The 25,439-nt window shown below is 36.5% G+C and overlaps 1 protein-coding gene across 3 annotated transcripts in view; it reads right to left on the reverse strand.

Annotated features, from left to right (window-relative positions):
* ANO5 (anoctamin 5) overlaps positions 1 to 25,439 on the reverse strand; it is a 106,808-nt gene that overhangs the window by 40,108 nt on the left and 41,261 nt on the right. For all 3 annotated transcript variants that reach the window (XM_073904849.1, XM_073904848.1, XM_073904850.1), the window contains 4 exons: positions 21,503 to 21,571; positions 20,173 to 20,451; positions 15,606 to 15,719; positions 13,394 to 13,509 (listed from right to left, as the gene is read on the reverse strand). In XM_073904849.1, coding sequence (XP_073760950.1) covers positions 13,394 to 13,509; positions 15,606 to 15,719; positions 20,173 to 20,451; positions 21,503 to 21,571 — 578 coding nt within the window. The remainder of the gene's footprint in view (positions 1 to 13,393; positions 13,510 to 15,605; positions 15,720 to 20,172; positions 20,452 to 21,502; positions 21,572 to 25,439) is intronic.

Genomic DNA, 25,439 nt, shown 5'->3' on the forward strand with positions numbered 1-25,439 from the left:
ATAATGCAATATATGTTAAGAAAAGCTTCTAAGTTTTAAGAAGAGTTTAAATGTATTGAAATAAACTGCAGAACATCCTGCAATGTAACTTCCAGCAATTAAGATCAAATCACATTCACAATGTGAATGAAGTTTGGCTTTATTTCTCTTTCTAATATAAAGAAGGTACCCTGACCACATTAGACAAGGTTCTATGTATAAGCTTCCATCTTCCTGCAATTTTGGATCTCTGAAGGATGTTTACAGGGTTGTGAGATGGGTAGCAAACCAAGGAATTAAAAATGACCACATAATAAGAGTTCTGTAAAATATGCAGTTCGGTTCTTGCTTTACAAAAAGTTAAAAAGTTACAGCATTACATGTCCTAAGTGTTTAAGTCTTACTACCAAGGTTTTTTTCTTGTTTCTGTTTTTGTTTTTCAGATCAAGTCCCCCTTAAGGAATCTGAGAATATAGTTTTCTCTGTCTCAAAAACCTCATTTTTTTAAACCAGATTAATCCTCCTTATTCATATAGAGTTCTGCTTATCAAATCTGTGAAACCTTTCCACAGTTTCCAAGGCAGATAGATGTGATCCCTTCTGGGTTCTGATAGCATGCTATATCACCATCTATTACATCACTTAATATTAACTTAATTTCCATACATGCTCAAAAATACAACTCTGAACATAAGGGTATAAACTTAATTTCACAATATTTACATATTTTCTTGTACTCACTACTAATTTTATTGAGCCTCATATTCTTCAGTACTCAAATGTCCTAATCTTTTCTAATTAAAATAGGCATCTCGCTGCTTATACCATCTTTCATTCTTTTCACTGATTATAAACATTTTTGCACTGTTGTTTTCTCTTGTTCCGTTCCTCAAATCACTATAAACTTGAAATTAAATTATAACTCCATCACAGTCCCTTGTTAATTTGCCACTCCCAAATTCCTTAGGCTCACGCTTAGGGTAAGTGAATTCGTTTTTTTTCTTTTCTTTTCTTTTTTACTGAAAAATACAGCAATTACTTCAATACTGCATAATATCAAAATCTTTTTTTTTAAGATTTTGTTTATGTACTTGAGCAAGAAAGAGAGCACGAGCCAGGGGAGGGGCAGAGGGAGAAGGAGAAGCAGACTACCCACTGAACACAGAGCCCAACACATGACTGGATCCCAGGACCCTGAGATCATGACCTGAGCCGAAGGCAGATGTTTAACTGACTGAGCTACCCAGGCACCCCACAACATCAAAATATTTTAAAAAGGATAAAAATATTTGATTTTATGGAGTTTACTATTCATCATATCTATTTCCACTTGATGTTTTAAAAATTACAAAACCATGGGCGCCTGGTTGGTTCAGTTGGTTAAGTGACTGCCTTCAGCTCAGGTCATGATCCTGGAGTCCCGGGATCAAGTCCCACATCGGGCTTCCTGCTCAGCAGGGAGTCTGCTTCTCCCTCTGACGCTCTTCCCTCTCATGCTTTCTATCTCTCATTCTCTCTCTCTCTCAAATAAATAAAATCTTAAAAAAAAATTACAAAACCAATCATTTTTTGAAGTGAAGATATTAATATTACTGCTATAGATTTAACCTAAAAATTCTTTGGGAATTCAAAAAGAAACCAGATATTTCAATAACCTTAATTTTAAAGAACTACCTTTTCCTCCCTTTTAAATTTCAAGAATCTTACTCCTTGAGAATTAAAAAAAAAGTCTTCAAGAACTCCAGATCTTTAATTAGTATTAAAAAAATTCTTTAAAAGAGAAATTCTCAGATGAGCATTTATTATATATGGAATCATAGAAATTATTTTACTAAACTTTCAATTTGGGAAGCTTAACAATCACAGATTAACAACTAAACCATCTCTTGCAAATGTAAAATGCAAATGACATATCTCAGATTTGTATTATGGCAAAAATGTACACAGTATTGAAATAACCTTTAAGACGTTAAATTATCTCATTATTCATAACAAAGAAAATGAGACAACTCTAATAATATGAGATACTCTATAAAGTCCCAAATATAAAGAGAACCTTTCTTTTGAGTATTGATTTTTAGAAAAATGAGCCTTATATGCATACCTACGGTATTTCTTAATCTGCCCATTTTACTTACTAGACTTTGAACCCATCTGTGGCCCCATAAATAGCACATTGACAGGTAAGAGACATTCATTAATATTGTTTGTGAGACCTGATGAGAAGGCATTGGTCTAATTTTGTATTTCCGAGACTTAGTCTGAGCCACAGCAAATAATCAAAAGAATGATGATATAATTGAGCTGAGTATGGGCTTGAGGAATGAGCAAACAAATGCAAACATTTAATTAAAAGGGGTTCATTTTTAGCGTGAATTTATGGCATCTGAGACACTGAGCTGTTACATTTAATAGCATTTGAATAACACCATTATATTCAATATAAATGTTTATTCTAAGCTATTTACTATATAGGCATATATTAAGTATTAAACCACTCAGAATAGGTGATATCAAAAGAAAAATAGAGAGTGCTCTTAAATTGGAAAGAAAAAATAAGATCAGAGGGCATATAACACTGAAGACTGATAAACCAATGATGGCAACCTCAGTATTCCTTTCTCTTTAAAAATAAAATCTAATATGACAAAATGATCGGTACCCAAAAGACAGCAAAACTATTTACAAATGTTTGAACATGAAACTGAAGTTTGGTGTAGAGGTAACATGAACTATGTGAAATCTCAGAAATCAGACTCCTAAATTCTAAATCTCTTTCTAGCCATCCCAAGGCATCCTGTCTTCCTTTTTTTTTTTTTGAAATTTTCCATATTGAATCATCCACTAAATGAAATAAATTTTGTTATAAAAATCTTTTTCTAATCCATAGTCGCCTCTCTTCCTATTACCAATATCTTGCATGTGACCGTCAATACCTATTCCTGAAAATTTTTAATAGCCTCCTTGCTTCCCTGACCTCAGTCTTGCATCCATCCCTCAACTATCTTATTTCCAATGAGGTGATGGTTCTAAAGCAAAAACTGAACCATGTCCTTTTCCTGCTTCAAAAGGTTTTTATCCCTTCTTTTAGCAGTGTTCTGCATGATGTTGCTGATAAACATTCAAGTCTCGCCTTCTTCTACTCCTACATGAAGAACTAAATGCCCAGTGTTCTTCCTCAGCCCAGTGCTCTACACTACGTTTTCCTGCCTGAGACATTCTTACCTAACTTGTTTACTTTGGAACTTACTACTTATCTTTCAAGACACGGCTCAAGAATAAGTGCTGTGAAACTTTCCCTGAGCTTGTCACAAAAGTAGGTGCTTCTTCATCCGTGCTCTGTTCTTTCGGGAGTATCGCTCTGTTATAATTATTATGCATTTGGGTGTCTTCCTGTGAATATATTCATAACCATCAAAACCACGTATCTGATTACCTACTCTCTTTTTAAGGATGTTTTTTATTTTTATCATCTTGCTATCAAGTGCTACCAAGTCTCTAAAACTTTTCCTAAAACCATAAAATCAACAAGGAAAAGAAATAGAAGCACACCCAATATAGGCTTTCAGCATCATGACAGAGAATACCATGATCTTCAAATTAACTATAAGAAAAAAACCCAGTTCCAAGAGAGGACCTGCCACCTGTTGTCACAAATCTGAGGTACCAGAGAGCAAGGAAGAAGATGCTTAAGAAGTTCCAGTAAAAAAAAAAAAAATGTAAAGCAGGGTACAGACAATAAACAAATACAGACAAAATAACCGCCAGGGGGAGAGAAAGATGTAATTAAATGTCATAATACTGAACACATTTTGGGATAGGGTAATTCATAGCACTGGCCAAAAGGCAGGGATCTGAAAATAAGCAGGACTGGAAGCCTCAGAGAAGCAACACTTGCAGGGGAAGAGTCAGATGTAAATGGTGGTACTCCTTAAAGGTGTGGCAGGAAAGAGAAAGAAGAAAATAAGAGGGATCCTGTAGATCCTAGACAATAACCACACACCATCACCCATAAAAGAAACTACATGGAATAGTAAAGGGCTAGCAGAAGAGTGCACTCTAATGCTTGAAACACTGTGAGTTAGAATCAAATAGACAAAAGCAGACCATATCTATACAAAACTATATTAGAAAAACCAACGATGTGGGGCACCTGGGTGGCTCAGTCAGTTAAGCGGCTGCCTTCAGCTCAGGTCATGATCCCAGGGTCCTGGGATTAAGCCCCGCATTGGGGTCCCTGCTTGGCAGAGAGCCTGCTTCTCCCTCTCCCTCTGTCTGCCACTCTGCCTACTTATGCTCTCTCTCTATCTCTGTTAAATAAACAAATAAAAATCTTAAAAAAAAAAAGAAAAAGAAAAACCAACGATGTTAAACAAATAATTTCAGCTAATGAATATTCTCCCAAAGGAACATAATAAATAGTGGAATAAAGCACTACAAACTGAATTAAATTTTCTCAAATAAATAATTGAAAACATAAGAAAATACCAGAAATATATAAATAATAAGTGTGGGAATTGGAATAAATAAAACAAGGGGTGAAAGAACTCCATAAAGAGAGGAAAAAGAAAAATTGCAAAAGGTTGTATCAGAATTGATGCTGAAATTATGAGGTATTCAAAAGGGAGAATAAAGGGACAATTAAGTGAAAATCTATAAAAGACAGTAAGAAAAACAGGAAACCTATCAGAAAAATGAAAATGACATGGAGAAGTAAAAAGAGTCTCAGAGAAATTGTTTGATATAAAGGCAGACAAAAAAAGACCAATATACATATAAGTGGAGTCCAAAGAAAACAAAAACACTGGAAAAGAGCTGATATTTTAAAACTATAATCCAAGAACACTTTCCAGAAGAAAAAAAAACAAAACAAAAACAGAAGCTATGCATTGAAAGGATCCAGTAGGAACCAGGAAAAACTGACTTAGAGCAATCACCTCCAAAACATAATGTGTTAAAACAATCAGATTTTAAAACAAACGAGCAAGCAAACAAAACTCTTGGAGCTTCCTAGCAAAATGAGAAAGTAATGTTCAAGGACAAAATAATTTTCTACTCATGAGGACACACTGGAGGCATTTCCACAAGGCAAGGACACCCACTATCTCTACTACTATTTAATATTGTTCCGGAATTACTAGCCAATGCAACTGAACAAAAGAAAATAACTGGAGACCTAAGAATTGGTAAAGAAAAAAGTAAACTATTTCTATTTAAAAATGACAGGGTGGGACACCTGGGTGGCACAGTCAGTTAAGTATCCAACTCTTGGTTTCAGCTCAGGTTGTCATCTCAGGGTCATGAGATCAAGCCTCATATCAGGCTCCTTGCTCAGTGTGGAGTCTGCTTGTGTTTCTCTCTCCCTCTGCCCCTTCTACTCATGCATGTGCTCTCTCTCTCTCTCTCTCTCAAATAAAAAAATAAATCTTTTTTAAAAATAATAAATAAATAAATAAGACATGGTAATATACCTAGATAACCTTAAAGAATCAATGAAAAAACTAATTCAGTGAAGAATTCATCAAGGTGTCAGAATATAAAATTAAGATGCAAAAATCAATAGCATTCAGTATATAAATAAAAACAAGTTAGAAGATAGATTATGAGAATACATAATTTATAATAGCAACAAAAAATATAAAATACCTAGCATTAAACCTAAGAAATTTGCCTAACCTATACAAAGAAAAATCTACAAGACTCCTGAAAAACACAAAAGTAGGCTTGAACAAAGACGTATCTTTTCCTTGACATGCCTTCTCCTTGATTAGGATGACTGAATTATCATCAAACTATCAGGTCTATCTGAGTTAACTTGTAAATTTAATGTGATCCCCATATAAATACCAACATTCTGCTTTTTAGTAAAGAGCTAGCCAAGTTGATACTAAAGTTTATATGGAAGAATAAATATGTAGAATGTACAAGGAAACACTGAGAGTAAAACCTATGATGAAGTATTAGCCCAACCAGATTTTAAAACATACTACATAGTACTACATGGTAAAACATACTGTAGCAAAGGTGCTATAATGAAAACAGCCTGGTACTGATACATGAGAAGCTAGTTAGATCAAAGGAATAAAACAGAACATCTAGAAAGAAACTCCATTGCATTAAGAAATCTAGTTTAAGATAAAGGTATTACCACAAATCACTGAGACATCAATAAACTTCTTAATAAATGGTATTGGGACAAGGAGATAAAAGTAGATCCACTCCTCACATGATATGTAAGAAAAATTCTAAATGGATCAGGAATCTAAACACAAAAAATGAAACTATGCAAGTAAAAGAAAATGTAGGAGAATTCCTCTATAATTTGTGTGTACAAAAAAGGTATTGTCTGGGCGCCTGGGTGGCTCAGTCGTTTCATGTCTACCTTCGGCTCAGGTCTGGGATCGAGCCCCACATCAGGCTCCCTGCTCAGCAGGGAGTCTGCTTCTCCCTCTGACACTCACCTCACTTGTGCTCTCTCTCTCTCTCTCAAATAAATAAATAAAATTTTAAAAAACAAAGCATTGTCACTAAAAATCCAAAAGCAATAAAAATTTTGATAAAGTTGACTTCATACAAAATAAGAAAATACTTCTACATAGCAAAAACCAAACAAACAAATAAAAACAAAACCCATAAACAAAGTCAAAATGCAAATGACAAACTTAGAGAAAATATTAGGAATACGTATTATAGATAAAGGGTTATAAAACCTCAGTATATAAAAAACTTAAAAACACTAAAAAAGGCAAAAATTCTAAAGAAAAATGGACAAAAGGTATGAATATACAATTCATTAAAAAGCTACAAAAATGTCCCTTACCATATGAAAAGATGTTCAATTTCTTGCATATTAAGGGAAATACAAATTAAAACTACACTAAAATACCATTTCTCACCCATCAGCTAGCAAGAATTAGAAAACTTGACAGTGCACTCTGCACTCTCATACATTGTTCGTGGGAATTCCATATAGTCCAATCCCACTGAGAGGGAATTTGGCAATTTTTTAAATTTTATTTATCTGTTTGTTTGTTTGTTTTTAAAATTATGTTAGTCACCATATAGTACTGCATTGCACAGAGCACTGGGTGTTACACGCAAACAATGAATCATGGAACACTACATCAAAAACTAATGATGTACCGTATGGTGAATTTGGCACATTTTAACACAACTACATATGCACTTACCCTGCAACCCAACAATCTCACACATACGGATTTACCTTGAAGATACTCCCAACAATATGCCCAAGGACACATAATGGTGTACCATAAAGCAGAAAAATGAAATGACGATGTCTCCATGAATTCATGCATTGATCTTTAGGATATACTGTTAAGTGAAAATAGCAAAGTGCTTGAAGAGTCTATATAAAATGCCGCTTTTGTTTAACAAGGAGAAATTTTAGAGAATACATATATCTGCTTCTTTTGATAAAGATAAATCAGGAAACAATGAAGTTGGCAAGCTATAAGGGATAAGGAATGAAAGAAGAGGGCAAGAAATGGGTGAAAGTTATCTGGGAAGGAGTGCCACTTCCCTCGGTTTTAACTAATATTGAAAACAAACTGAAATAAGCCTTATTATGCCAGGAACGAAAAGGGCAGAGTTTTGGGAAGGAAAAAGGAGGAATGTTAGAAAGACATGGGATCCAGTTCCAAGGGCTTTGGCGAAAGAATGATGAGGGACAACTAGTAAATGTGGAACGAGTGCTGCAGTTGGAAACTCATTTTGCAACCAAAACAGTGAATACTGGTTCAGTTGAAAATCATTCTGTACGCTAAGTCTAGGGAGAAACTGTAATGAGTAACACAACTTCCCACGGATTGTTTATTACTAGGAGGGTAAAAACAGTGGAGAAGTCAAACAAATTCTTAACTGGATAATCAAAATCAATATAAAAAATAAGGGGCTTATGGAAGCGAGGGGAAAATAATATATAGAGCTGTCAAACAGGTTCACACTTTGACTGGATGCTCAAAATTATCATCAACAACCTGGTGCTGCCCCAAGCTGAAAGTCAACCCAGAAGATGGTGTCCGTGGCTGGTGGTGCTATCTCTAACGTCACAGGAGGGGGCCTGTGCGGCTGGGACCCAGGTCTCTGAGGAGGAGGTATGGCAAGCTGGTGGGCTATCTCAGAACAGATATGGGCTTGGATCTGCAAGTGTTGGCAAAACTGTAAAGAGCATTCAGCCACAGCAATAGGAACGCACGGCCACAGCCAGGAAAGAATTGTTGGGGAAATGCTCACAGGAAGCAAACAGGAAACACATAAAAAAAACAATAGAAACAAACCCTTTTTTCCTCCTCCCATCTTTCGGTCTCCTTGGTGCTTCTTGCTGGCAGAGCCCAGCAGTGAGCTAACTGGCAAAGCATACTGGTGATATTCAGAGTTCTAGCCTCAATTTCACAAAGCAGATTATAGAAAGGTGGGCTGCAGCTGAGGAACAATAGCTTAATGACTGGTATATAAATGAGATCACATTAAGTGTTAATCTAGGAATCCACATCCAATTGCCACTTCCTACTTGCACAACTGCAGGCCTTGACCCCCATCTCCTGCGTCATTTCCTTCCAGGCATCCTGAGGAGTCCCCAGACATGCCTCACCTATACTAGGAATATCTTTGGGGAACAGCTTTCTTTTTTTTTCTTTTTTTAAAGATGTTATTTATTTATTTGACAGAGAGAGAGACAGTGAGAGAGGGAACACAAGCAGGGGAGTGGGAGAGGGAGAAGCAGACTTCCTGCCGAGCAGGGAGCCTGATGCAGGGCTCGATCCCAGGACCCTGGGATCGTAACATGAGCCGAAGGCAGAACGCTTAACCAACTGAGCCATCCAGGTGTCCCTGGGGAACAGCTTTCAACACTGTCCAGGTCACTGTGTAAGGACTGCAGCTCCTCCAAGCCAATGGTGCTCATTTCTCCAAGAAGGAATTACCCCTTCCCCCTCTGAGTTTCTTCACTAAACCCATCTCACCATCTATCCCAGAAAGTTAATCCTCTAAGAGGAGTGGGGTTTTTGTTTATTTTGTTTTGTTTTCTATACAAATTGATTGGGGTGTAATTCATATATAATAAAATATACCTAAGTGTATAATTTGTTAAGTTCAAATGCATGCACTCTCGTAACTAAGTAAGAGACAGGCGAGGCTAGGTAGGGGGTTACATGACCAGGCTCACAGAAATCCCAGATGTGTTGGAGCACCTGGGTGGCTCAGTCAGTTAAGTGTCTGCCTTCAGCTCAGGTCATGATCTCAGGGTCCTGGGATGGAGCCCCACATCGGGCTCCCTGCTCAGTGGGGAGTCTGCTTCTCTCTCTCCCTCTGCCTCCTGCCTCATGCTCTCTCTTGCTCTCAAACAAATAAAATCTTAAAAAAAAAAAAAAAGAAATTCCAGATGTGGAAAAAATGTTATATACAAGATATTAACTAGAGAGAAGAAAACATAACAAATCCACTTTGTTTGTTCTAAATATAGACAAGATATTTTCAGAATATTTACAAATCTACCTTGTTTTTCTTAAATGTTACAGACAAGATATTTGCCAAGTTCCCTGGTCAGTTTTTTATAAAAGACCGACCATAAAAGCCCTCAGTTGCAACCCATTCGGAACCCCTGACTAGAGAGCTTCCCTTTCTGTTCTCAACTTCCCTTAATAAACTCTCAGTTCACCCTATTTTCCACAAGATTTATCCTTCAACTCCATGAGACAAGAACCCCGCAATCCTGCAACCCTGCAATATAACCACCACCACAATCAACCTATACAGAACATTTCCATCATCTCAAAAAGTTCCCTTGAGACCCTTGCAGTTAACCCCTTCCCCAATAACAAGATCTGGGCAACTACTACTTTAATTTATATCCCTATAGTTTCGCCTTTTCCAGAATAATGTTTTATAAATGAAAACATAGGACTATGCAAGCTTTTGTGGCCTGCTTCTTTTCCTTAGCAAAATGCTTTGAAGATTCATCCTTTGACGTTACATTTATCAGTAATTTATCTCAGAGAAAAATATCCATTGTCTGAATACATGATAGTTTGTTTATCCATTTATCAATTGATGGACCTTTGGGTTGCTTCCAGGTTTTTCTTATGAGTTAAGCTATGAACATTCAAATAATGGTGTTTTTGTGGACATATGCTTCATTTTTCTTGGGTAAAGACTTAGTAGGGGAATTGCTGGGTCATAAAAAAGTGTATATTTGGGGTGCCTGGGTCGCTCAGTCGTTAAGGGTCTGCCTTCGGTTCAGGTCAGGATCCCAGGGTCCTGGGATCGAGCCCCACATTGGGCTCCCTGCTCCGCGGGAAGCCTGCTTCTCCCTCTCCCACTCCCCCTGCTTGTGTTTCCTCTCTCTCTGTCTCTCTCTCTGTCAAATAAATAAATAAAGTCTTTAAAAAAAGGTGCATATTTAACTTGATAAGAAACTGTAAAATTCTTTATAGAATTTCTCCACCATTTTGCATCCCAGCAGCACTTAGAGATTTCAAGCGGCTCCACACCCCTGTCAGCACTCACTGCTCTCAATCTTTTAGATTTTAGCTATAATAGTGGGTGGTGTAGTAGCATCTCAATGACAGACATTTTAATTTTTATTCCTCTAGTGGATACAGATGCTATGTATTTTTTGATTACTAACTGGCCATCCATAAATACTTTCTTTGGTGAAGTATCTGTTATAATCTTTTGTCCATTTTTAATGATTTTGTCTTATTGAATTGTAAGAGTTCCTTAAAATATTCTAAATGTCCTTTGTCCATATGTGTGTTGCCAGTATTTTCTCCAGCCTGTGGTTTGCCTTTTTATTTTTACAACAGTGTCTTTTAAAGAGCAGACTTTATTATTATGAAGTCAAATTTATATATTTTTAAATTGTACTTTTTGTGTCTTTCCTGAAAAGTCCATGCCAAACCCAAGGCCATACAAATTTTTCTGCTAAACATTCTTCTAGAAGCTTTATAGGTTTAGCCATTACACTAAGTTCCCTGATCCATTTCAAGCTAGTTTAAATTTCTGTATAGGAAAGGATCAAGATTCATGTTTTGCATATGGATTTCTGTTTGTTCTAACATCATTTGTTTAAAGGACTATCCTTTCCCCAGTGAATGACCAGGTACCTCTGTTGAAAATCAATTGACTATATATGTGTGGATCTACTACTTCTGTACTCTCCTTTTATTAAAGTCTCCATTTGTTCATAATTTCATATATATAGAAAAAGTTGCAAGAATAATTTAGATAACTTCCATATACTCTTTAATTCTTTTATTGCAAAAATATTGTTCCATTTGTACTTTCTCTCTCTTCATATAACTCCCTCTCTCTCTTCATATATATATATATATATGAAGATAGAGATATAAATATAGATGTAGATATCTTTTGATGAGCCATTTGAAAGTAAGTTGGTTGAATATGTCATGGTCCTTTATCCCTAAATACTTCACTGTCTGTTCCTAGAAAAAGAATATTATCTTACATAAACACTAAAAAGAAACCCTAGGGATAATAGTTGTTTTCTGTAGTTGCTACTTCTGTGATAACACAGTGTTTTCTTTTTTGCCTTTTAAGTTAACTAAAAAATTTTTCACCTAAGTTATCAGTTCTTTACATTAAACTTGGGTTAAAATTTTACATTTATTTAAAAATATCATTTTACTATTGAAATGGAAAAGCAGTATAGCTTGCTATAAATGAGAACTTATTATAGTAAGAAGATGAAAAACTTTTAAAAGTTATTAAATTTATGCTAGGCACTGTCACCTGATTAAATATCTGAGTTTCCATTTTGTTGTAAAAGGAAATTTGCAAGGGCTCACAAAGTATTACAGATATAACCCCCACTGACCCCAGATGTAATGTGTTTGTATATACCCACGGTCAAAAATGGTCAAAAATACAAATCGCTGGAGAATACTCATAGTAGAAACACCTGTTGATAGTTTAAAAACGTTAAATGAATACATACTTTCAATATATTTTGAGCAATATAAACTATGTAAACCTTCATTCTGATGACTATGCTTCTTTAAAAATATGCTATGAAAACATTCTCCAAGGGCCCAATGTCTGCAAATGTCCTTAGCAGCAGGTTTGTAACAGTGAAAAATCTGGGACAGCCTGTTTTCTGACAGAAAAACAGATAAATGAATTTTGCAACATTTATAATATGGCACTCTGTGTTCTGTTAAAAAGCATGAGATAGATCTGTGTGTATTCACAGGAGGAGTACCAATAATATATTATTTAGCGCAAAAAGAAAATGACAGCAAAAAAGTAAATAAATATGCCATTGTTTTTTCTAAGGAAAAAATATGACTGTGTATGCATTTCATTATACATGCACAAAAAAATAGAACTGAATGGATATACCAAATCAAGGGCAATTACTTCTGCCAAGTTCGACAGAGTTAGAAATTCACTTAACATTTTGCAAGTCTCTTCACTATTTGAATTGTTAAATGACCATTATCCAAAACAATTAAAACATCTATCCAACAAAGAGTTCATATAATGATTTACAGAAAGTACCAGCTTATCTATGCTACCTGCCTTTCATTTATTCTTAAAAATCTCCACTTACTTGCCTTAAACAAAATCTTTGAGATAACTGTTCTACTGACTTGGGGGCATCAGCCTCATAAAAAGGACACTGTGATGCTGTGCAAGCATAGCATTACCAGCATAAACCCCCAAGTGAAACACCAGGTGTGTAGCAACCAGGGGTCTCATCTGATTGTTCCTTTACTGAAATCCTGGCACGAGTCTCCTGACATCCTGTATGTATGGGGCATTGTCAGGGTTCAAAGCAGGAACCTGCAATGGCAGGCTTCTTGCTTAGCCAATGAAACTGTCTAAAGAATTGAGGTCACGGAACACGTGCCTTCACAGATCTCTGAGATCTACACGCACGCACACATGCACGCACACAGACCTCTGTGCACAAGCTTTCTGCTAGTTTCTAAATCCCCGGACTCAGAAAAACAAAACTAATACGTATGAAGCCCTAAGTGCTAGCCCCTATGCTAAAAATATAGACATGTCTCATTTCATTATTAAACAGCCCCATAAGGAAAGCGCCATTGTTACTCCCATTTTACAGATGAGCTTCATAGAGATTAAATAATTTGACCAAGTTTCTGTAGCCTCTAAGAGGAAGAACTTGGATCTGAACCCAGCCTACCTAAATACCAACTACCGAGCTACTTCTGCATGGTAGTTAAAGGTATTCTGGCAACAGCTTTCTATTCTCAAATGAATGACTACATGATAGTGTGGATACAAAACTGGGAAGATGTAACATGTTGTGGATGAAAACAGTGGTAAAAGAAAGGGAATGCGATGCCATCGTGAATAAAAATCACATCAAGTTTTAATCAGTTTGATACTATGTTAAGGAACTTACCTAACCAAATCTAAAGGCTGCTCCTTGTAAAAATAGGAAAACCGGGCCCAATTCTGGCAAAGTATGTACCTCTCGTTGACAGGATTGGGAGGTTCTGAAGGCTTCCAATACTGACCCTACAGATATTCAAAAAGAAAGTATTTCCTCAGTACTGTTTCATGCATTTCCCCCATTTTTACATACTGAGTTGCCTTATTAAATCCCTTCAGGAGGGCGCCTGGGTGGCTCAGTTGGTTAAGCGACTGCCTTTGGCTCAGGTCATGATCCTGGAGTCCTGGGATCAAGTCCCACATCGGGCTCCCTGCTGAGCAGGGAGTCTGCTTCTCCCTCTGACCCTCTTCCCTCTCGTGCTCTCTCTCTCTCTCATTCTCTCTCTCAAATAAATAAATAAAATCTTAAAAAAAAAAAATATCCCTTCGGGACATAGCAGAGTACTGTCTACACATGGTGGTTCAACACATTCTTTTAACTGTTTGCCCAGACAAATGAACTGCCGAAGACAACATGAATAAATACCCAATTGAAAATTAAGCACATGTGAAAATCTCAATATAATAAGGTGTAAGATTTTATATCACCTAGATTCCAACTTTTTTCTTCTTCTGTAGCTAATCCTACTGAATCTTGAAAATTGAAATAAATTAAAAAGGTAGCCTATTTGGGTATCTTGAAAAATGATTCTTTAATGCACAGAAGGGAAAATCCAGTACCTAACCTTGCATTCAGGATAGAAAAAAAAAAAGTAAAACTAACAGTAAGTTATAACTATCTCTCACAACAGCTAAGTACCACTCATCTTCTAGTGATCATAAATGACTCTGCGGGAAGGCTGGATGTACAGATTAAAGTTGCTGGTGACTGAGGATATTAATTTGGCTTAATGACCTGGTAATAGTAAGAAGAGAATTAATGCCCTAAAAACAAAACAAACCTCAAAATCTTCTAAAACGGAATGAGCCCTTTTGTGAAGAAAGACTGACAGAGAATGCATTGTATAGTGTTTATTAACCCACTATATATCTCTCTACCAAATGACCACGCCATTATATTGAATCTTTAATCCCCTATTAGATCTTCTGCCAAATGTGCGTGGAGGGAGGCGGGGTTTGGGGAAGGAGGATGGTTTCTCTAACAACTGAAGTTAATTTCACCGGAATTGATACTCCTGTTAAAAACTGCCACCCATTTTGGAAAATTCTGCTGTACTCTATTTATAGAAAACATATCAAAGATAATCAACTAGACAGTAAGGAACAGACCTCGTTCATCAAAAAGCATCTCTCTGCACAGAGAAATCATTTGTGAAAGGAAGAGTCAAATCGATATGGCAAACTTCATTTTCTTATTTCAACATATTGCCATGGCCACCCCCAACCTTCAGCAATCACCACCCTGATCAGTCCCCAGCCATCTGGAGGCAAGACCCTCCACCAGCAAAAAGATTGCAACTTGCTGAAGGCTCAGAGGATGGCTAGCATTTTTTAGCAATAAAGTACTTTTTAATTAAGGTAAGTACCGTTTTTAGGCATAACCTATTGCACACTGAATAGATTACAGTTTAGTGTAAACAACTTCTATATGCAATGGGAAACCAAAAAAATTCAAATGAGACATGAAGTAAGCAGATGCCGTTGGAAAAATGGTGCCAATGGACTTCCATGACACAGGGTTGCCAGGAACCTTCAATTTGTAAAAAAAAAAAAAACAAAAAACCCCAATACCTGCAATGTGCCATAAAGCAAGGCACAAGAAAAGGAGGTATGCATGTACTTAAAACCAATCATGTATCTAATGAACGGATACATAAATGCATATAACTTAAGCCAAAACTTCATAAATGAGAAAAGATCTGATGGGTTCAGATTGAAATTTCCAAATATTCTACTCTGCACTGTTTTTTGTTTGTTTTTTTTAATAAAACTGCTATTTTTCAATATGGGTTCTAAAGAAAATTCACATACAAATGTAATATTTTTTAAAAATAAATTTCCATTGAAACCACAGTGTAAAGTTAACTATGTGTTTCGGCATAGCTAGTAAATTTCTCAGCTGGGAACTAGGGAGTCTTTGGGGGATTTTCCCAACAGGAGAAAGAATTAAGCAACCTGTCATAAAAAAGGAAGCAAAGGGAAGATTCTCTCTTCCAACAAGGCGACCTCTGAATGTCAGAGGGAAAATGGGCTCAGTATTTCAAAACCAAGCTTATACTTACATCATGGAGTGGATAGGCAGATGAGTAAGTATTAGAAGTTAGCAGTCTTTCAATTCCAAACTTTTTCTTCCCATCTTCTATGCCAAAAGGACACCGTGAGAGAATATAATAAACCTATGAGGTAAGCATCAGACACACATTTCAGAACTTTATGCTATCCACATTTTTTTCCCATCGCAATTTAACAATGTCCAACTTTGTCTGAATGTAGATACAGGCTCTGATTACAGAAGGAACCTTCCCTCTGTTGTTTGAGGGAAGATGTAGAGGGTGAGCTTGTATGGAGTTTGCAGGTAGTTTAGCTCCTGGGTATGGGAGCTGTCTATTGCCGTGGGGAGAGGCAGGAATGGATCATGATTTATTTTGCTTCTCCCGTCCCAAGCTCCTCTGGAAGTCTTGTGCCAAAATTCCTACAATCAGGCGTTCAAGTTGGGAGTGTAATATCACCACTAACAGTTCAGCTGTGGGAATATGGTATAGAATTGATACTTAGCTATGCTGATTACTTCAGTTACTCTGAGGATTTATACAGGGCCTCTTACTGACATCTGAATTTATTAACACAAGATTACCGTATCTCTACAACTACTTTGCATTCATCTATATCTTTGCATCAGTTTTTTCCTCCATATAATTTTGGTGTTCTCTGCTCTCATATTTCTGCCAGTTGAATACTATCTGCACTTTGTTTTCCAGCACCTTTTCAGAATTTCTGCTTTTCTGATGAATTTTCAGCACTGTTTTCAATCTATTTCCTTCCCCGCCCCCCTTCTCACATCTCCTAAGTTAAAGAATTGTTGGTTAGAGTGCTGGTTGTTCTCGAATCACCATTAGCTAATCTGGTTACTCATTTAAGTGAAGCTTACTATTTTATGTTGGTAAATATATCATAATTTATGAAAGCACTTTTAATTTTTACAAATAATATGATAGATATTAATTATTTTACATACTTTGGATTATTTCTTTAGGAAAGATTCACCAAAATTAGAACTCTGTCCTAGGGTATTAACAAAGTGGAAAATTTTACTCCACCAGATATTGAGACTTATTATGAAGCCATGGTAAAAAAAAAAAAAAAAAAAAAAAATACAGCATGGTATTGTCAAAAAAAAAAACCAAAACAAATCTGGACTTGGGAAAGACATTATATGAAAAGATTATTACAAGAGGGGGAGGGAAACTATTGTAATAGGGAGCCCTGTGAACATCTGAAAAGTCAGGCAAAAAGAGACTTTTCTTTTTACTCATTCATTCATTCATTCATTCACTCATTCACTTATTCATTTGGGAGAGGCAAGCCAGGGTGAGGGAGTGTCCTTCTTTGCGGTAAGGAAGGGCTATTATACATGCCAGTGCTGGCTTGGGTTAAGGGTACATCAAAGTTTAGGTTCCTGTGGGAGGAAAGTTTAATTAATGTTCAGTCAATTCAGCTACCAAATACTTTGTTTTGATGGATCAGTGGGGATAAATAGTTCAGCTAGCCATTTATCAGATCAAGAGTGAGAATATGGAGGGCCTATGTTTGACTCTTATTACTACAAACTAATTACAAAAGGGAGAAATTACAAGGCTAATTATAAATCTAAAAGAACTGAAATTTCCCTGGTGCCAAAAGGGAAAGAGACTTCCTCCCCGACCTCTCTGTTCTTAGAGCATTTCCTTTAGAGAGCTTGTAATTATAAACTCTTTCTCTATCCCTTTGAGACTTATGTAAATCCGTAGCAAAGCTAAATAAGCCTCTTGACAGTTTTACAACCCAGGAGTGTTTTCCTTAAGTTTTATAGGAGCCATCCCTTTTAAATGTAAACATCAAGCAAGATAGCATCCCCACCTCCCTGTTTCTATGGGAAAGTAGACTGGGCACCTGACTCCAACCTGTAACTACTTGTTTGGCATAGAGATATGAGAAGCTTAATTTTTTTCTTGGTATAAAGATAACTACCATAGATAGACACTTCAATCGCCAGGCGAATTTAGGATGAACTATGTGGCAAGTGGTGCTGTCAAGTCAAACTGGGAGATGGGGGCAGTGGTTATCTATGAATACTCATAGGGGCTAGGGTGATCCTTTAAAGGAAGCAGTTCACCGGAACAAGGAGTGAGGGATTTCCTTAACGGTCCCTGTTTTCTAGGACTACAGAACTCAAGTAAAGTTCAACATTGTCAGTATCAATACAAAAGGAGACAAAAGATCAAAGCTGCAGTACTGGGCCCAGAAGTAGACCGATGAATATATAGAAACTTGAGTTATGACAAAGGTGGAACTGAAAAACAGTATGAAAAGTTTAATGTTTTCAATAATTGCTACAAACTGAATGATGACCACACATCTGGTGGGAAACCGCACCATGCACAAAAATGAATTACAGGTGGACGCTAGGTTTCAATGTGGAAAATAAAATAATACAACTTCAAAAAAAATAACATAGGAAATTGACGTCATGGTCATGGTGGTAGTTAAAAGATTAAGAGCATGATTCATAAAGAAAAGGCTTGAGAAACTGGACTACATTAAAATTAAAAACATCTGTTTAGCAAAAGAAGCCATTAAAAGAAAGAAAAAGGAAGCACAGGTAGGAAAAGATCAGTAACGTATATGATAAACAAAGGGCTCATATGAGGAATATATCAACGATTTCTCCCAATCAACCAGGAAAGACCTAATTGAGAAACAGACAGGAGACTTTAGCAGGGACTTCACAAAAGTACCTATCTAAATAAGCAATAAAAGCATCCAAACACATATCAGAGAAATGCAAATTAAAACCATAATGACACACAAATAAATTTCAATACAAAGTAATGAAAATGAATGCACAAAAACTCATACAAGAGCTAAATCACCCAAATAAGTGTTGAACCAAAGAAGCCAGACTCAAAAGAATATATACTGCATGATTCCATTTTTATAAAATTTAAAAGTCAACTTCTGCTGAGGACAATGGGAACAGTAACTGGGAAGTTAGTAGGACTTCTGGAGGGTAAACAAGTTTTTCTCCTTGATGTGGGTGGCAGTTACATGGCTGTGTTTGCTTTGTGACGATTCAGTGAGCTGTTTGCTTGCAACCTGGGGGCCTACCTCTATTCATATTATGCCACAATTAAAAAAGAAAGGAAAAGAAAGATTGGTAAATTCTAATGTCGAGAAAGATGTGGAACATGGAGCACTCTCATATGTTGTTACTAGGACTCAAATTAGTACATCTTTTTGTAAAGAGTGATAGTGCAATATAAAATTTTAAATGTGTGTGCCCTTAGATCCAGTAATTTTGTATCTGGTATCAATTTTGCAGAAAAATTTATATATACACTGAAATATGTAAATAACAGGTTGAAAACTACAGAATTGTTTGTAAATCAGAAAAGTTGGGAATAAACTCAATAGCTGTTGGAATTGGGAATATATATATATGCTAGATGTTATAAAATATACATCACGAGGCTCAAATGTCATGATGGTTGTGAAGATGCTTTGAGAAGTATGAAATTCAATACCAATGTAAGAGGCTCTTGGAATACTTTCAATGTGTACATACATAAACTTGAGTGTCCTGGATGAGGATAGGAAGGAAGGGATCTTCCACATTAATCTCCCAAAAAACTTCTTCAATAGAGCAAAAATAGTTCTGCTCCACTGAAGGAGGAAAAACTGCTGTTTTAAAGCTAACTTAATCTAAGGTATCCATACTCTTTAGACAGAACAAGTAAAGAGAAATGGATACTAATATTTCTATACCTGATCAAGTTCCTAATTTGCTCCTCCTGGTTCCCTGACTTTTTGTTAGCTACTTTTTAACATAACAAGTCTATCTAAAGTACTCTACAGTTTGCAAAGTGCTTCACACAGAGTCTTTCATTTGATTTTGACAATAATACCTAACACTTATTGAGCACCTAGTATATTCAGGTATCAAAGTCTTTCATACCTTAACTCACTTCATTCTCAGAGTAACCTATGAGGTAGACTTCATTCCTACCTTAACATGAGGAAGCAGTGGTAGGGGAAGCATGATTCTTTAGGAGAGAGGCTTTTAATGGGAAACGTAAAGATTCTAGGACTACAAATAGAGAGGAAATATTATTCAGGACGGAAAATGGTTTTAAATGAGAGGGAAAAGTTTTGAGGTTTCTCAAACGCTAGCTATATATAAAGAAATTTTAAAATTCCATTTTCATTTGGAATGACCAATATTCTTCCTGCTATGCAGTGTATTTATAAAACCAAACTCTAAGTTTATAAAACCACTTTACAAAGAACAAATAAAACCTAAGCCCTGGCTCTCAATTAAGAGCTTGTCTCAGTATTACATGAAGCCTCTATCTTAACTGTGCCCATACTGTCAAACTTTTGTGTTTAAACAAGTTTGATAAGTCAGTAGGTGAACAGGTTTAAGTGGTCCAGGTGGACTTTTGAACCCACTCAATCCCACCAAGTACTTATCAAAATGTATGCAGACACACTGTGCAGACATTGCATCACACATGTATACACACACATACACAAGCACACACAGACACATATACCACACTTGAAGGGATGTGACCAAAGATCTTCTCTACCTACAATTCTGTTTCTTGATGAGGATGGAAAGAAGCTTGACTCGTCTTCAATGAGGAAGAGTTCCTGCCGATGTCTGGTGAATTGGGCAGTGAAATATTCAGGATGAGGGTGCCTCACATTCTTTGGGAGCTTCAGAGGCCCAAGCATATAGGGGATATTCTCAGCTGGAGGAATATCACTCTCCTTAATAGGCATTTTGATTCCCAACACTTCAGCGTAAGTAACTAGTACCTCCCAAGGGGCATGGATCTTGACAAAGTAAGTCCTTCCATCTTCAGAGTTCTGTAGAAAAAGGAGGCAAAATAACAGGAAGCATTATGATTTATTTGTTACCAAACTGATTAAAGAAACAAAGTTTTATAAAATCTCAAACACACTAAAGATGTTACAGCAGTTTCAATTTATTGACATTTTTCAGCAAAACTTCTAGAGGAACAAATTCTCAGAATATATATCTATATATTACACTTACATATACATATATGTATATGTGTAAACGCGTGTATGTGTGTGTGTATGTGACAGAGACAAAGAAAGAATATACTAAAAAATGTATTTCAGAGTCAATGTAAACTAGCCAAGAATCTACAGATACATATGTGATTGTGGGCAATCTCTTAAGTTATTAGTGACTAACCATGAGCTCAGAACTGTGCTTAGGATATATGAGGGATACATGCAAAGGATAAGACATACATACTCTTCTTACCCAGCTAGGTATGGCCTATACCTAGAAGAAGAGCTTTAATAGGGGTTCATGACACAGAAGAATGACCAAGTTATAGACTGTAACACATACTTATTAGTACAGTAAAAACAGTAAGTAAGAACTAGAGAATACTGGAGTTCCATGGACAAAGTGGGATCCGAAATAGGTCTTTAAAAACCATTTTGAAGGAAATTCTAGAAAACCAGTGGATGGTAAGAGATTTAAAAAAATAAATAAAAGAATGTGCCATATTCATGAGCAGAGAAAGTCATCTTGGCTTACATAGTGGGTTGTGCTATAAGATAGCCAGGTTAACTAGAGGGTCGGATTACAAGCAGCCTTCAAAATGAGAGATATGAAACAAGACCTGTGTCTTCACTTTCTTTGTACCCTGAATAGAATTATGTATGTCTATTTTAACAATGTTTAACTCATTATCTTATATTCAGAGCACTGACCTGCTTATTTACCAGGAAGACCACAGGCCCTACCATCTACATATCTGTAGCCAAAAAATCTACTGTATTGCTCCCAAACACAAAGTCTATTTGATCAAGGTCCATAGCAGAAGAAAACAATGCTTCAAACACCAAGACTCTGGTACAAATTAACACCTATACTTACCCTTTTGTCTTCAACTTCCAACTCAAGACCTGTTTTTCTGAGATTTTGTTCAAATTCTTTTCTCCTTTCCTATGGAAAAACAAATCAATAGAATTATGTAGAACACTTTTATTTGCCCAGTGATAAACAGACTTGTTATTCCAGATGGTCCTCTGTCCCTCCCATGGTTATACGCAAAAGTATTTTATGTATTACCCACATCTTAGCACCATGTCCTGCTATTCACCTGTGTTAAAATTCACAATATAACTATAAAAATCCAATATATCTAGGAATAATTTCCAGGAAATGTGCAGGACCTCTATCTGTAAATCTGTGCAAAACTTTACTAAATAACATTAAAAAAAACCTTGATTAACAGAGAGGCATATCGGGTGCCTGGGTGGCTCAGATGGTTAAGCGTCTGCCTTCGGCTCAGGTCATGATCCCAGGGTCCTGGGATCGAATCCCGCATCGGGCTCCCTGCTCCTTGGGAGCCTGCTCCTCCCTCTGCCTCTCTCTCTCTGTCTCTCATGAATAAATAAATAAAATCTTAAAAAAAAAAAACAAAACAGAGAGGCATATCATGCTTCTGGTTGGGGAGACTCAGTATGACAAATATATCAATATTCTTAAAAAGAAATGATGTATTTAATTCAATTTTAAGCCAAAATATCATTATGACTTTTTAACCTTGAAGAACAGAATAGCTTCACTTAGAAGAAAAATTAAATTAAAACGATCATTACTTGCGGGCTTCAAAACAATGCACTGATTGTTGAAAAATCCTTTGGCCTGCATTATAACTTAAGTGTGAAGAATTTTATAGTAACTGGCTTTATGATGATAATACAGAATGCTTACCTTTACATTGATAGGTCTACCTTGATATATCTTCAACTTTACAAAGAGTAAAAGATAGTTTAATGTGCTCTTTTTCTCCACTTGCAAAGTTTGCTACAGATGAGAAAAGGTCTATGATAGTGGTGCAAAGTTTCCTCTCCACTACCCCTTCCTAATTGCCCTTCTTTTATATTATCAGATTGAGGCAGACAGCAAACTTCCAGAAGACCAAAGAAAAAGGTGGGAGGTGGACAACAAAAAGGAGGAGGGGCATTCAAAATATTGTTATCAGAACTGAGAAAGCAAACGGCTCTTTTCATTCCAGTAACAAATGCTTTTGCAAGTTACATGGCTGCCAATTCTCTGAGGTCAACAAAAGTGAAGAACTAAAAGGACTGTTAGCCAATGGACCATTAAACACTCTTTTTATGATACATCACTATGATTTGGAGACAGAATTCAGGAGTACAAAAAAGATTAAAACTGCTTAAATGATAATCTTTCTATTCCAATCTACTTATTTATCTGAACAAGATGAATTTATACTAGCATATAAAAACAAGAGAGGAATATAGCTGAAGTTGAACCAACTCATTCTGGAAATAATCCTTGTTCGTCTATTAATAAAGAAAATATATTTAAAGTCCCTCTGTCCATCTCATTAACTGACGAACTGATGATGAGTTTATTTTTTTATGTTTGGTAATTGTCAAATTTTGTAACACAATCATGATGCTTTATCAATTATATACTTGTACAATTGTTTAAAAAACTCAAAACAGAAGAAAAAGTTTAAGGCTTAGACTGTTCTGGTTAAGGGAAATAAAAACATTTCAATGTGTATACATATATTTGTTGCAGCACACTTACAATTGAACAAACAAGAGACTCCCAAAGGTAAAATATTTACTTCGGGAAAAATTTAAGTGGGGAAAATGGGATGGAAATTTTAGATGAAGGAGAAAAATAAATGATGTAAAATTTCAAGTGTGGAAGAAGGATTTCTTCATAAACTCATTTTTTTAAATGAATAATGGTGGGTATCAAATTCCCATGATATTGAAGTTCTATGGATACATGCTAAAAAGTGGTTTAACTGGACCATTAGCAATACATCGTAAATTACATCCTTTGCAACTATTGAAATGTAGGATCAGTGACTGGAGATGGGGAAGACCTGTAGATACATCAGGATTTTAGGAGGGGCAGGGGATGTTCAGGAGCTCATTCTGGACATGGCAAGTCTGAGATGTCTGTAAGACTTCCAAGCAGAGACACAAAATAGTCATGTGGAAGAGAAGAATGGACTGGAAGGTGAACTTTGGAATTAGCACAGATGTGGTTTTATAACTGTGAGACAGAATGTTTCATCAAAGGGCACCTGGGTGGCTCAGTTGGTTAAGCGACTGCCTTCGGCTCAGGTCATGATCCTGGAGTCCCGGGATCAAGTCCCGCATCGGGCTCCCTGCTCAGCAGGGAGTCTGCTTCTCCCTCTGACCCTCCCCCCTCTCATATGCTCTCTCTCTCATTCTCTCTCTTTCAAATAAATAAATAAATAAATCTTTAAAAAAAAAAAAAAGAATGTTTCATCAAAGAACTGCATGCAGGCTGGAAAAAGAAGAGGATTATGGATTGGACCCTGAGGCACTACAATAATAAAGGATCAGGGAGAAGAAGAGATTGAGAAGGAACAACAAATGAAATAAGAGAAAAACCAAGAGGATATGGAGTTCTGGAATTCAAGTGAAGAACATACATACGAGAAGGAAATGAGAAACATGCTGCTAATAGGTCAAGTAAGATGTGGGTTGAGACTTGATCACTGGATTTATTTATACAAAAATGAGCAGAATGGTTGAGGTGATGGCCTGATGGGAATGGGTTTAAGAGAAAATGGGGCAGAAAAGAATTTGAGAAAAGAAGAGTAGCTGGCAGGGAAACTGAGATCAAGTGAAGGTTTTTGTTCTTGGAGAGTGGAAAAATGGACTGAATAAGGAGGTGAAGCATGACTGCTGAGGCATGATTAACTTCACTCTGCTGAGGTCCACGGGCACAAACATGAGGTAAAATCTGTAAGTGAACTGCATGTCCTTCTTTCTGCCGGGTTCCGGTACACCGTCAGTGGAAAGGTGAGTTTAACTGCAGGCGCTGTTTTACCAAGGAAGCACAAGTGAGGGAGGGGCAGGGGTCTGAAGGCATAGGTAACAGAGTGATTACATTTGTTGACCATTAGAGTTAAGCTGGAGCAGCATAGGAAAGCAGTGGAAAAGAACCAGCAGTGAAAAGGGGGTTAAGGTATTTGTATCTTATCTGGTCCTGCTAGAAGGAAGAGTATTGGTCCAAAATATTTGAGGGGTCGGTCAGATAGTTAGATGCCTGCAATGAGATGATAAAGACTTGTAGTTATCAGTAATGACAAGTTCTAGGTAAGTGAATGGCTGATCCAGAGACTAAGAAAAATGGAAAGGGGAGTTCAAGGAAGAAAGGGGGTAGGATGATAAAATACTCATCTGTGTTCCCTCCTACACTGTTGGTGATTAACATAACATAATAAAACAATATTAAAAAAATAGTTATTGTGTACTCATTGCAATAATCAATAACTTGAGAATATTGGTGGAGAGAATGAGAGTGAACCCGGAGCTCAAACTGTTGAGAAATAAAACAGAAGACCCAGGGAAAGATTAGTGACAGCAACAAAGCAGGGCAATGATTAATCTGATCGGAGCTAAAGCTTGGGGAATTTTAGGGATGAGGAAGAACAGACTGTAATCAACAATTAGATGGGGGGAGGGCAGCCATTTACCAGAAAAAGGTCCTATGCGTGAAAATCAACCACCACCTGAGAGGACTCTCAGAGAAGGCAATGAACCTCAATGAAGAGCCCAGAGAAAAGGAAAATGATAACTGTGGGTGGATTTCAGGGGCCTGATGGAAGGGCTTCCAGGAGAAAAGGGTGGAAGAAAGGAATAGGGTCTTACGGGATAGTATCTATTGTTTTTTATTTTTATTTTATATGATATTTATTTCCCATGTAAGTATGTTAGTAAATGTATGTACATGCTTACATGTATGGATTCATTTATTAATTCACTATTTCAAATATCCAATATTT

This window comes from Callorhinus ursinus, unplaced genomic scaffold (genome assembly GCF_003265705.2).
Source record: "Callorhinus ursinus isolate GAN/ISIS: 27379988/994484 unplaced genomic scaffold, GSC_fseal_2.0 scaffold21, whole genome shotgun sequence".
In the NCBI taxonomy this organism is placed as follows: domain Eukaryota; kingdom Metazoa; phylum Chordata; class Mammalia; order Carnivora; family Otariidae; genus Callorhinus; species Callorhinus ursinus.